The following is a 13,736-nucleotide window of genomic DNA, read 5'->3' on the forward strand; positions in this document are numbered from 1 at the left end:
AGTGGGAAATGAATATCAAAATAAATTCATGTTTTTGAATATATCTATGGTGTATTATGTCCGTTAATTTTTATGGATGATTTTTTTCTTCTTTTTTTAAATTGAAAAAAAAGTACTTAGTTTTGACGAGTTGGGGGCAGGCCTGAGCTAAGAAGCCCTGGAACAGAAGTCTCTACACCCTTATGAATTCAACAGTATAGTTCTGGAGAAATCACATGACTGAAGGGAAATTCTCACAGCCTGTTTAAGTTGAGATGCTCAAAGGCATCCTATTGATAGACTACCCGAATAACATCTGGTCCACATTAATTCAACCTGACCAAAGCTTTAAACTACTTTGAAGATAAATGTTGCGGGCTGTCATCAGGTCTGTAAACAATCTGAACTTGTTTTGTTCTTGGGGGACATTGATGGCAGGTGGAAAATTAAAATGGGGAAAAAAACGATTGCAGGATCATTATCTTGAGTCAAGACGAGCAAAATGCTTTCTTAAGTGCACACTAGTCAGACAGTTTGCCACTATTGTGTATACAGATTCACAACAGAAACGTGTTGAATGTGTTTTTCAATGGTGTCTCGCAATACATATTTCAATATTAAAAAAAAATATTTAATGTCTTCATAATCCATTATAGCATTGCTGATAGGCCTATAACATGTTGCCAACGGACTACACAGGCCTACCATCAACGCCAATTTGAGAACATTTCATATGGTCTAATGGCAAGACATTACCAGCAGTAGAGATTAAAAAATAAAAAATAATAATAAGACAAACAAACCTGGTTCTCATATAGGCTATTAAGGTGCCCAAGCAATCAGAAGAATAATCAACTACACGTGAATCAAAGCTAGAGAGCTCTGGCTGTGTAGGGGGAGGAAGCCTGGGGAGAAGACTCGCTACTTTGTTTTTTCAGCTTAGTGCCAAAATGGCTTTCTTCCTTAAAAAAAAAGCTGACTCCACTTAAGGGATGAAATATTACCAGATGTCAATATAAATTTTAAAACAATAGTCAGCAATAAACAGGTTTCATTCATTGCACTTAGACAATATGCATAGTTCTATGTTTTATATTTTCATTTGATTTTTAAATGGCATATGTTTACACATTATATTATAAACTATAGAACTATTTAAACTAGACTAATGATGACCTGTTTCCTCACGATCACAGCGAGGAAATGCCTCTAGTTTGCGTATCCTGCTTCTTTGCCTCCACAACTTGTTGCATTTGATGACATTAGACGTGCATAAACGCCTAGCTAAATGTCAACTCATGCAGAAAACACATTCGAATGCTCCTAAGATTGTGTGTGATTTATACTTTGTTTTCTAGCAGGTAGCATTGCACTGTTAAACCCCGAAGAGAGCTTTATGTGGACAGTAAACAGACATTATTCTCAGTCTACACACCGAGCTTTGGGAGAAGTATTGTATTCCTGTGTGAGAGTGGTTGTATTGATAGTGAAGTTGTTGAGCTGTCACAGCTGCAAAGGCTTATGCACTGGGCCTGGGCCCCCTCGTGGAGCTGCGCCCCCAGGCCCACTCTCACTCCGAGTTCTGAAATACAACTCACATGACTGATCTTACATCAGAGCTGCACATTCCCCTACAGGTCCACTGCCGCTGCCATGTATAAACCCCAGATTTTTGTGTGGATTATGTGAATTTGTGGATTTTATGATATTTTTATGATAAATGCTTTCCTTATCCTATTCACTCCGTTCCTTTCCAGCTTACTCAAGGTATAGTAATATGCATCGGTTATGTGGTTTTGATTTGGCTTTTCACAGGCTAATAAGTGTGTGAGCTTGTAAAACGGTACTTGGTGCCCTTGGCGTGTTTATTGGCAGAAGGTTCTCGCTGCCGTTGAATAAAAACAGCCTTCAGACAGCTCAAGGTTACCAAGCTCTCAAAGAGCTCTATCCGCAAGCACACAGTATCCATCCGAACCCCCGACTGGCCTAATAAAATTAGACCTCTATAAGAGAAGGACATGCTGCCTCTGCTGTAATCTCATCACTACACACACACACACACACACACACACACACAGAATCTACCCACACACTTTTACACACAAATGTCATGAGGCACAGACTAGTTCATCTCACACATGCACATGTTAACTTAATTTCTTCACACAAATGTAGCCAGGTACACAATTGTATAGCTGACTCACTCTCACACACACACACACACACACACACACACTCTCTCTTATCCCGATTATCCACAAACACATATCCCCACAGTTCCGGAGTGAACTTGTGACTCCAGTCCCCTGGGAGCGATTTTGCCGACTAGTCAGGATCTGGTGCGACAGGAAGGGAGCCAAGCAGCAGTCATCAGTTAAGGAGCTGGAAACGTCTCCGCAGATGTCTGTTTTACATCTTCACCCCATTTCTGCACTAAATTCATCAGGTCTGCCACAGGATAATATATATATATAGCATATTCTGGATACACACAGGCCTTGCTTTTTGCACATTTTGTTTATTCCGGGACAGTTTGATCTCATCCCTTGAGCGTGTTGCTATTCCCGTCCTGAAAAGTGGACCCATCCGCAGGAACACTTGTTAGCCTACCAAGTGGCTGGTATTGTATCAGTGAACTCTACCCTCAAGCGCTTTTAAACGCAGTCAGGAAATGACTGAACGTCTAAAGTTAGACAACAGCAAGGAAGACACCCTGAAGAGAGAAGCAAATGTATATGATCCACAAAAAGAGCACATACACACACACACACACACACACACACACACACACACACACACACACACACACACACACTCACACACACCACGAGTTTCTTTTATTAATAGCACGTGGATGTTTGGTGGACAAATTTAGCCGGTGTGTATTTCTGAGCGGCCATCGTAGCACTGCGGTCTTTGGTGACCTCTGACTCGTACCCGCCCGAGGCGAGGACTGGGCCATGACCCTCTTGTGTGTTCCCACTGCCCCCCGCCCCCCCTCAGCCCTGACCCCTAAACCAGTGGCCGGCCACTTCCTGTGCAAGAGCCGCACATTCCCAGAAGTGCAAACAACAGTTTGTCACAATCCCTGCTAAGTCACTCTCTTTTTGAAAGCGCTTTCCACATTTTTGCGTAACACTCGACTTAATGTTCTTGAGGACTCATCCGTCATCCTGTTTTCTCCTTTTCATGTTCTGATTTGCATCTTCATTTCTTGTGTTATTCTCTCTCTCTCTTTCTCTCTTTCTGTCGCTTTGTCCCTCCACTTAATCACAGTCCTCATCTTCCTCTCTGTTCCAGCACTCCATTCACAGTCCTCATCTTCCTCTCTGTTCCAGCACTCCATTCCATTTCCACGTGTAGGATCCCCCTCTTCCTCCACCTCTACACTCTTTCTCCACCTCTGTGCACTATTTCTCCACCTCTATGCACTATTTCTCCACCTCTATGCATTATTTCTCCACCTCGGTGCTCTTTCTCCAGCTCTGTGCACTATTTCTCCACCTCGGTGGTCTCTTGTGCACTTCTTCCCTAAAACATTTCTCTTTCCCTCCATCTGGCTCTAACAAACCCTTCCATGTTGTCCCTCTATCCCTCTCTCTCTCTCTCTGACCAACACACATACATACACACACACACACACACACACATGTATGAACACACATGCATGCACATACACACGCTCCCATACGCATACACACACATACACACACACACACACACACACACACACACACACATGCACACACACACACACACAAACACATACACACACACACACACACACACATACACACACGCACGCACGCACGCACGCACGCACGCACACACACACACACACACACACACACACACACACACACACACACACACACACACACACACACACACACCTGCCACGGTATTTCCCTCTCTCATATTTCTCATGTCACTCTTCCCCTCAACGGTCCTTTCTGCCCACAGGCTGCCGCCCCCACAGACAGATGCCTCTGTCACTCAAACTCACCAAGCATGTTCACACATATAAACACACACACACACACACACACACACACACACACACACACACACACACACACTCACTCACAGGCACGTGTATGTGTACACAGTAACACGCACACACATACTCACACATAAACACATGGAAGAGTCAGATGATATTATGTTACAAGATAAACTCCAGTCTGTCTGTGAATTCCTGCAGGCACAGTGGCCCGCAGCACTCCACACCACAGTTGTCAGGATCTACTATGCCTTTCCATTGTACAATCAGTCAGTGCATTGTTTTCAGATTCAACTGGGTGTTTAGGGGTACAATTTACAGAATTGAATCAAACACTTCCTAGAGTTGGTCAGAAAATTGGATGACCAAGCTATTGTGGATGTAGTTTTACAGACTCTGCCAGCATAGTTTGTTAAGAGTCAGCAGGGTGTTAGGGCCACGATGCATACCTCCTATAGTTTGAATAGAATAGAATATATACTTTTTTGATCCTGTGAAAAGGGAAATTCGTTTCTCTGCATTTAACCCAATTTAACCGAATTAGTGAACACACACAGCACACAGTGAACACACAGTGAGGTGAATCACACATTAACCCAGAGCAGTGAGCTGCCTGCCCCAACCAGCAGTGCTTGGGGAACAGTGAGGGGTTAGGTGCTTTGCTCAAGGGCACTTCAGCCGTGGACTGGTCGGGGATTGAACCGGCAACCCTCCGGTTCCAAGTCCGAAGCCCTAACCAGTAGGTCACGGCTGCCCTTGTCAGGATGGATGGCCATGGCTATAGTCGATGTATCGACTTTAATACCAGGAAATAGACAGAGCTTAGATGCCGTTTGTGCATCCTTGTTTGACTAGCAAATCTCATTTGGCCTACACAAACAGCACGTACCATTCAGCCCTACTACTTCCTCGTGCTGCTTCTGGAGCAACAGGCTAGTGGCTAAGCTCTTAATGTTGTCTCATTCCAAAACAACAGCCAGAGAGAGAGAGAGAGAAGAGAGAGAGAGAGAGAGAGAGAGAGAGAGAGAGAGAGAGAGAGAGAGAGGGGGAGAGAGGGAGAGAGAGGTTCATTTGGAATTGGCTAATCTAATGACCGCTACGTGCCAGAAAAGGCCATATAACAACATATCTGAGAGAATTAAGGCCGCTCTTAGGACCTGGTCGTGATTAAGCTAAAGACCATTCATTCATCCCCGAGACAATGCTTCTTTGCTGCAGCTCCATAATAAGCCCCCTGACCCCCTCCAACACAACACAAGGCTTCTCCCAACACTGAGGGATTTCTAGACCGCTCGCTCTCTTTTGCATAAGGCTGCTCTCTCTCTCTCTCTCTCTTTCTCTCTTTCTCTTATTCAGGCCATGCCCACGTAAGTCACTTAGACTACAATGTGCAGTTTCATCATTATGTGTACTCTAACCTTCCTCCTCTGCTCCAAGTCTCCTTTGCATAAGGCTATTCTCTCTCTTTCTTTCTCTCTATGCTCATTCAGACTTTGCCCATGTAAGTCACTAACATTACAATAATGCAACTTCATCATTATGCATTGACTCTATGGCCCTCTCCCTCTCTCTGCTCTTGCGACAGTGGCTGCTGGCTCTTAATGCAGAAGGCAGGGAATAGCGACGCACTGGAATTAGCTGCTGGTTGGCGGATGCTCAGTCTAGGACATGGAGCCCTCTGGCATCTCCTGTTTCTCATGGCCCCGTCGTCTGACTCGTCTGTGGCGAACGTGAGACTTTCCTCCGTGTCTTCTTTTCAAGACATTACACATCCATTTGTTTTGACTAGCCACAACACAGTCCCAGCAAAGAGCGAACACAAGATGGCTTTAGAAAAGCCTTTGTGTGACATATAACCTGCGTCTGACGTTAACTTATCGTGTGCTTGGGTGTGTGCGTGTGGTTGGTGTGTGCGTGTGGGTGTGAGTGCGATTTTTTAGTCTGACCTCATTCTCATTGTATTTTTCGGGCAGAAACTTCTGGAAATGAGAAATGAGAAAGTTGAAGTTCCCTCTATATGTGGGACATTTTTCAGTTCTTGCCACCCAAACCAAAAACCAAATCCACTTTAACAAAGCTGTTTTTCTAAAGTATGGGTTTAATTGAGTCCCATCTGCATCTACAGTATAAGGCTTTCACTTAAAACACAATTTCCACATATAAAAGTGCCATTTTTGTTAAAAACAGGACAGTTTTTACAACTAAATTAAAATGATCTTTATCATAACAGGCCTCATTAGAAAATACATCACAAATGAAATACTTGTAATCCAGTGCATTTATGTGCGTTTGTCCATGTCCTTGTATGTATGTTTCTGTGTGCTTTATACTCACGCAATACGAAAGCCAAGATTGTTCATATAAAGAAATTCCTATGTGCGCAAAATCGAAGAGTTACATTGGCAGTAGTTACAAATATTGTTATAACAACATTGATTGCAATGAAAAAACTGAACACTGAACCAATGTAATACCATTTGATCTGCACTGAGCATATGGTTTTGTCTCCTGAAGAACATCCTTACAACCCATCACAGTCACAAGACTCTTAACCCAGAGATTTACATTTTACATTCACACACACACACACAACTAACACATACACATTTATACAGTCAGCGCTCGCTTCAAACAGTGTCAACATTGTAAAAACCCCAAACAGTATATCAGTCACGAGACAAGAATGGTTACAAAAAAAAGAAGCTTTTGGCCCTATGGAATCCTTCCTGGCTCCACGTCTATGTGACATGTCCAATCGAACGAGCAACTTCCAGTCGTTTCCTGGTCTTAGCATAATCCAGTCGATTTAGGAGAAAGAACCCTCATAAATCCAATCTTCCGTTCAGCTACTCCACATCCAACGTTAATCTCTTTTAATTTTTCAAAAAAAACCCCAACAATTTCAATATTTGGTCCAAACTGCCACAGAACGCTCAGCCCAGTTTCACCAAAGATCTCCGTCCGTTATTTTCATAAGTTTCCCTGAAGCACTCCCCCCCCCACACACACACACTTTCAGAACTGGGTCTCTGATACCTGCTCTTTCCCGTTGCTAGCCAGCTGATTGGCCTCCACCACCTCGGTGTCGTTGCTCTCCTTCCCCCCCGAGACGACCGCCTCGCTGCGGGCCGCGTTCTCGGGCCGCGTCCCCCCCTGGCCCTTCCCCCCCGTGGTCAGCGACTTCTGGAAGGACTCGGAGGTGAAGTAGTAGACCACGGGGTCGAAGCAGCAGTTGAGCGTGGCCACGCACAGCGTGATGGGGTAGAGGGTGCGCGCCAGCCGCTCCAGCCAGCAGCTGTCCAGCGCCCGCGTGCGCACCAGCGCGTAGAAGAAGAGGACGGAGTTGTACGGCACGAAGCAGATGATGAAGATGGCCAGGTGCACCACGATCATGCGCAGCACGCGCTCCTTGTTGGTGCCGATCTGGCAGAGCGTGGCGGGCTTGCGGAGCGTGCGCAGCACCATGGACGAGCACGCCAGGTTGACGAGCAGCGGGATCAGGAAGCCCACGATCTCGATGAAGATGGTGATGCGCGACAGGTACGTCTTCCAGGTGTTCTTGGAGAAGCCCTCGAAGCAGGTGGTGCTGCTCTTGGCGCGGTTGGTGGCGGAGAAGAAGGTGACGGACATGCCGCCGCTCACGATCAGGATCCAGATGGCGGCGCAGACCACGGCGGCGTTGCGGCGCGAGCGCACCGAGCGCGAGCGGAACGGGTAGACGATGGCCAGGAAGCGGTCCACGCTGATGCAGGTGAGGAAGAGCATGCTGCCGTAGATGTTGGTGATGAAGGCGCCGCCGGAGATCTTGCACAGCCAGTCGCCGAACGGCCAGTGCCGGTTGACGTTGTAGAAGATCTTGAAGGGCAGCGTGAAGACGAACACCAAGTCCGACAGCGCCAGGTTGGTCATGAAGAGCGTGGTCTCGTTGCGCATCTTCATGCGGCAGCAGAAGACGAAGAGCGACGCGCAGTTGGTCACGAGGCCCAGCACAAAGGCCACGCTGTACACCACGCCGTACAGGTTGTACTTGAACGAGTCGTCGATGCCGCAGTCCTCCAGTCCCGTCTCGTTCAGCACCAGGCTCGCCATGGCGACGGGGCTTTGTTGTTGTTGTTTTCCTTTTTTTTTTTCGGGGGACGGGGGCCTCGGCGAGAACTTTGGCCGAAACGAAAAAAAACAAAAAAAAAGCGGGTTCCCTCCTCTACGTACAGTCCCGACCTCGTGGGGCTGTCAGCAAGAGCGCGGGCCGCAGAGTCGCTTTCTCCTTGTCATGGCCACCGCTGGGGGAGCAAGGGATTCTGGGAGTTACAAGAGCAAGAGCCTTTGTCTGTGACAACAGGACTAGTCCAGTCCCCGTTTCCTGCAGAGAGAGAGAGAGAGCGAGAGAAGGGGGAGAGAGAAAAGGGGAGGGGGGACAGAGAGAGAGAGAAAGAGAGAGAGAGAGAGAGAGAACAAAGGCTTGGAGTTAGTGTGTGAGCGCTGAATAGGTGGACACTCCTGGCATTTTGCCGCGGTGATTTGTGTGGTTTTGTTTGACAGCTCACTTCTGTGGCTTCCCCACCCATACTGTTTATAGCATCGGGTGTTTATGTCTACCTGAGAAACATGCCGCTCCGACACCGTATCTTCCAATTCAGGCCTCGCCTCAGGAAATCCACTGACTAAATCAGCAGTTTTTCTTCTTCCTCTTTCTAACTTTCCTGTAATAAATGCTTACCTGTTTCTCTATCCTTTCCAAAAATAACGGGTTCCTTTTTTTTAATATCCGAGAAAAATGTTATGCAATATTTCTTGCAAGTAATACTTCAACATAAAACATGTCTTTGTTAGGTATGTATCAGTTAATGTATCAGTCGTATCCTTTCACACAATTTACACATGAGCACTGTAAATAGATGTAATGGGGAATACCACATAGTTTTCTCAGCCTTTTTGTGTATGACATGAAATGTTAAGTAAACGAGCATGTAAGATCTTTATAAACTACTGAATATAACGTAATGCTATATTAACGTTTGTTAATTATAAATAACATTACATGATAAGGACTCAGTCATTCCCATCCCCTATGGATAGTTCCATATAAATGGCTAAGGTGGGTTTTGAAATATTGCCTTAAACTAGCATCAATGCTACTACTCCTTACAACTCCTCTTGCCTGTCCATAGCCTAGCTCCTTCCCCTGGCTCTGTCCGGTAGCAGGCCCTCTGTTTCCCATGGGAGAAACCAGGCTATTGTGCGAGACCCAGGGCCTGTTATTACCCCATTAGGCCCATGTTAATGACAAGAGACCGCAAGAGACTCCTGCCCACTGTATAGGCACTTAGCATGCAAGGACACGGCAGGCATATAAGTCAACCCCCGAACCTCCTCCGGAGGCAACTGATCTTTCACCCAGGGACCTCAAGTCCCCCCTAACCCCCCCGCCCACCCCCCCACCGCCTGCATTCATTACACGCCATTAGCCTGTACGGGGCCATTGGTATCAGTGTCACGTCATGTGATCGCATGCTCAACTCGACTCACAGGCACTTCTGTTATTTGCCTGTTTCTTGTTTTCTCTCTTCAAAAACAAATGGTGGGTCAGTGTGTGAGGGGGCTGACAATGGAGTTGGTCAGAGTGGCTGCTCACACCCTCCCTCTTCCCATTCAGGCCTGTGTGTCGTTACTAATGGCGGCTTCCAACCCCTCTCTCTCTCTTTTCAATCTCTCTTTTGTATTTCATCAGTGATATCAACTCTTTTTTCAATGGTTTTGGTGTAGCGATGGTATGGCTATATAGCAGCCTTTTCATCCATTTGATGGTTCAATAAAGAGGCTTTCTCTATCTCTCCTGCTCTCTCTCTCTCTCTCTTGTTTTAAGGGTAAGGCAAAGTTAAGGTTTGAATGGTAACTCAATAACTGACTGCTAACCCACCTCCCCCCTCTGTGCCCAGTGCTTAGCGCCTGCTTATCTGCAGTGGGTGCTGGCCTGCTGGCATCCAGCGAGCTGCTATATTGGGGCACCAGGCTCCTTATGGTGGTATGTGGCATCCTCGCACCTTACCTGGAGCAGTGTGTGTGGTGTATGTGTGTGTGTGTGTGTGTGTGTGTGTGTGTGTGTGTGTGTGTGTGTGTGTATGTGTACAGTAAGTGTGTGTGTGTGTGTGAGTAAGTGTGTGTGTGTGTGTGTGTGTATGTGCAAGTGTGTGTGTGTGTGTGTGTGTGTGTGTGTCTGTGAGTAAGTGTGTGTGTGTGTGTGTGTGTGTGTGTGTATGTGTAAGTGTGTGTGTGTGTGTGTGTGTGTGTGTGTGTGTGTGTGTATGTGTAAGTGTGTGTGTGTGTGTGTGTGTGTGTGTAAGTGTGTAAGTGTGTTTGTGTGTGTGTGTGTGTGTGTGTGAGCAAGCGTGCGTGTGTGTGTGTGTGTGTGTCTGTAAGTCTGTATGTAAGTGTGTGTGAATGTGTGTGGGTAGGTGTGGGTGAGGGGTGGCAGTGCTGAATTCTCTCTCTCGAGGTGGTCCGCCAGCGTGGCACAAACACAGAGTCAGAACAGAACCAGCGACTCTGAGGAGCGGAGCAGAGCACGCAGCAGCTCCAACACACACGACGGCACAGTTAGTTTAGTTTGGGCTGAATTATGAAGCGCTGGCACGTCTGCACGTTACATAAGTGTCCAGGCAAGGTCCAGTGGAGAGGGCAAGGAGGAGGACAGGGCAGCGTGTGTGTGTGTGTGTGTGTGTGTGTGTGTGTGTGTGTGTGTGTGTGTGTGTGTGTGTGTGTGTGTGTATGTGGGAGGACAGGGAAGGACATTGAGGCCTTTGGAGAGCCCGTTCAAGCATTGCCTTTCTCACTCTGTGGCCTTCTGAGTCAGTTACTCAGACTCTAGTGTCCTTTGATCCTTGAGTTATATAAAAACAGTGACTCTGTTTGGCCTTATGATTAAGCCCTTTTTATTTATATGATTTTCCACAGTGGAACCATTTGCTAGGACTTGGGAGTTAACAGTCAGCTAGACACTAAGAATGATTCGGAACTAAGATTCATCCCTTCTGAAAAGAACAACAGTGCTAGAAGCATACAGTTTATAAAGTGTTGCAAATGTTGGTTCTTTCTCATAATTATTTATTCCACTCATGTAGAGAGAGAGAAACTATCCTGGAAGTCTAGGTCCTTTTCAGGACATCTCGGATGTGCCAAAATTGATGCCTAAGCACAAATAAGCACAAGCTGTTTAGGGAAAGGAAATCCCCTTCCCCACTGACTGTCCACTCTTCATTCACCATCGGAGCCTCCCCCCAAACTGAATGAGTGGTGGGTCTAGCCCATGGGGGGTTGGCAATGCTGGTGGTGCAGTCCATCAGACAGTATGGGGGGGGGCAGGGGGAGTCTGAGAAATGACATCTTAACAGCGTTTCCACACACCCCCCTCTCACAAAGCCTGCACTGTACAGCTCGTCTCGCTCCTACACAGTAAACTCACAATACAACGCCTGTACTAGCAAGACCTCTCTCTCTCTCTCTCTCTCTCTCTCTCTCTCTCTCTGACTGTCTCTACCATCTTACGATACCAGCTCATAGTCAAAGTCCCATCACAGACTTCTACTTGCTACGTCTCTTTTTATAGTGTGTATGTGAGAACTCTCTAGTTATATTGAGTGTCATCTGAATTACCTCTTTCGCCAGCCAGTTTTTTTTTTGGTGTGTGTGTGTGTGTGTGTGTGTGTGTGTGTGTGTGTGTGTGTGTGTGTGAGAGTGAGTGAGTGAGTGAGTGAGTGTGTGTGTGTGTGTGTGTGTGTGTGTGTGTGTGTGTGTGTATGCGTGTGTGTGTGTGTGTGTGTGTGTGTGTGTGTGTGTGTGTGTGTGTGTGTGTGTGTGTGTGTGTATGTGTGTGTGTGTGTGTGTTTGTGTGTGTGTCATGAGGGGTGGTGGTTGGGGGTCCTCATTTGTGCTCTTGCACTTGGTTTCCATGGTCACCAGATTTTGCCAGCTTGCTATCAACCCCAGTCAAACTGCTTGTAGTCCTAACAGTGGCTCTATTTGCTGTGGCAAAAAGCAACCTAAATGGTGATGTAGCCTGGACCCATGATATATGGAGTAGCCATAGGCACTACAGCCTACAGTAGGCTACCCCCTGTGGGCTGTCAAAAGCAGGGATTAGAAATGGTTCAAAGAACGAAAACGAAAACCTGAAACAAACTATTTTTTTTAGGAAAACGTAACCAAAACACAGGAACAAAACCAATTTCACTTGGTTCGACTTCGATTTTAGATAAACCGGTAAATAACAGTAGCCTATTCATCATTCCAATTAACTTTTCTTTGAATATTATTCAAATGTCCACAGGCTTGGAGAGTCACCAACACAGTGTTTTCCAGAACCCTTACAGGATTAATTTTGTCAGAATTTGTGGATCAATGTCTCCTCTGTATAATAGGTCTATTATGGATTTTCATGTCCAACACTATCTAGCTGCCTTTTCCAAGTAATCAGCCTAAACATTGTGTGAAATAACATAGGCTGAGACACTAGGGAAATATCTAGGCCTAGTGTCATGCAGATGGTAACACCACACATAGGCTATTATAGGGCTTAAAGTAAAGACATTTTCTGTGCCTGAAGTTAGGCTATCAGACATTTTTGAAGATCTAATATTATAGGCTATAGGCAAATGTCTACTTTCAAATCTCACCCCATGCCTGAATTCAGGGCACAGTGTTTTTAACTGTTAACCTTGATATCTAACATGCTTTGACTTTAGTTCTAATACTGTTGGGCTGGAAAAAAAGCCTATAGTATTGTGCCAGCACCGACCATGGATCAATTTGTAAAGCCAATGTCATTTAGAGGAGTGGCATTGGAACACTGGAACAGAAAAGAAAAAATGTTTTTGCTCAGAATGAACCAAGATGAAAATCAGTTTGTTTGTCAGTCCCTGGTCAAAAGTAATCACAGCTAGATGTTGCTCTGAGCAGGGATAACTAAGGGATATTTTTTCATATCTTTTTTTGCTTGTTTGTTTAGGGGGAAGGTCCCTTCAAATCAATCATGAAATGAATCTTGACATGAGATTGCGCTAAACGAGGAATAAATGAGTAGCCTATAACAACATATTCCGAGAGGATTTGGGCACCTGCAGCATCCCATCCCACAACAATGCTGCTGTGTTTCACTCTGGCATGTTAGTAATTGGAAAATCTATGTCCGTCTGCGTTCTAAGTGGGTCTATTGCAAAATCTATGTCTGAATGATAACACAAGCAGCATTCAGAACAAACATCAGCCTCTTGTTTGGTAGCCACGCCACTGGCTGAACTAGCATCTGTAAATTACAAGTTACAAGGCAGTGGGCTGCAGGAACTAGCCAACCCTTTCACCAACAGCTGCATGTAAAAAGCCACAACAGTATACTGTTATTCTATATAGGAAGGGGAAATTAATAGTCCAGACTAATCCCTCTGAACCTAAAGATCAAATTCCAGAGATCAATTTGTCAGTTCAGCTGTCCCTTTCTCTCAGTAAAAAATAAATAGGATAAACCTATACGTAAACTCACTGTCAAGTGGGCTATCTACTGGCCAAGACTATCTGTAACTAACAAATAGTCCAGTTATGGGATCTTGATGTGCTATAACGGGGTAGTTAATTAGAATTAAACAAACCCTAAAATTGCTTAAAATACACAACACACATACAATGAAACGACAGCATAAACAGGTGCGATTCTGGAGTAAAGAAGACATCTGTCACTGTCAACTATTGTTGGACTGAACCGATG

The 13,736-nt window shown here is 45.6% G+C and overlaps 1 protein-coding gene across 1 annotated transcript in view; it reads right to left on the minus strand.

Moving 5' to 3' along the window:
* Positions 1-6,997: 6,997 nt before the first annotated feature.
* Positions 6,998-13,736, minus strand: part of lpar4 (lysophosphatidic acid receptor 4) — a 7,174-nt gene continuing 435 nt past the window's right edge. Inside the window, exon 2 of the mRNA XM_062524227.1 lies at positions 6,998-8,342. Coding sequence (XP_062380211.1) covers positions 6,998-8,071 — 1,074 coding nt within the window. The 5' untranslated portion in view covers positions 8,072-8,342. The remainder of the gene's footprint in view (positions 8,343-13,736) is intronic.

Source organism: Sardina pilchardus, chromosome 21 (genome assembly GCF_963854185.1).
Source record: "Sardina pilchardus chromosome 21, fSarPil1.1, whole genome shotgun sequence".
In the NCBI taxonomy this organism is placed as follows: domain Eukaryota; kingdom Metazoa; phylum Chordata; class Actinopteri; order Clupeiformes; family Clupeidae; genus Sardina; species Sardina pilchardus.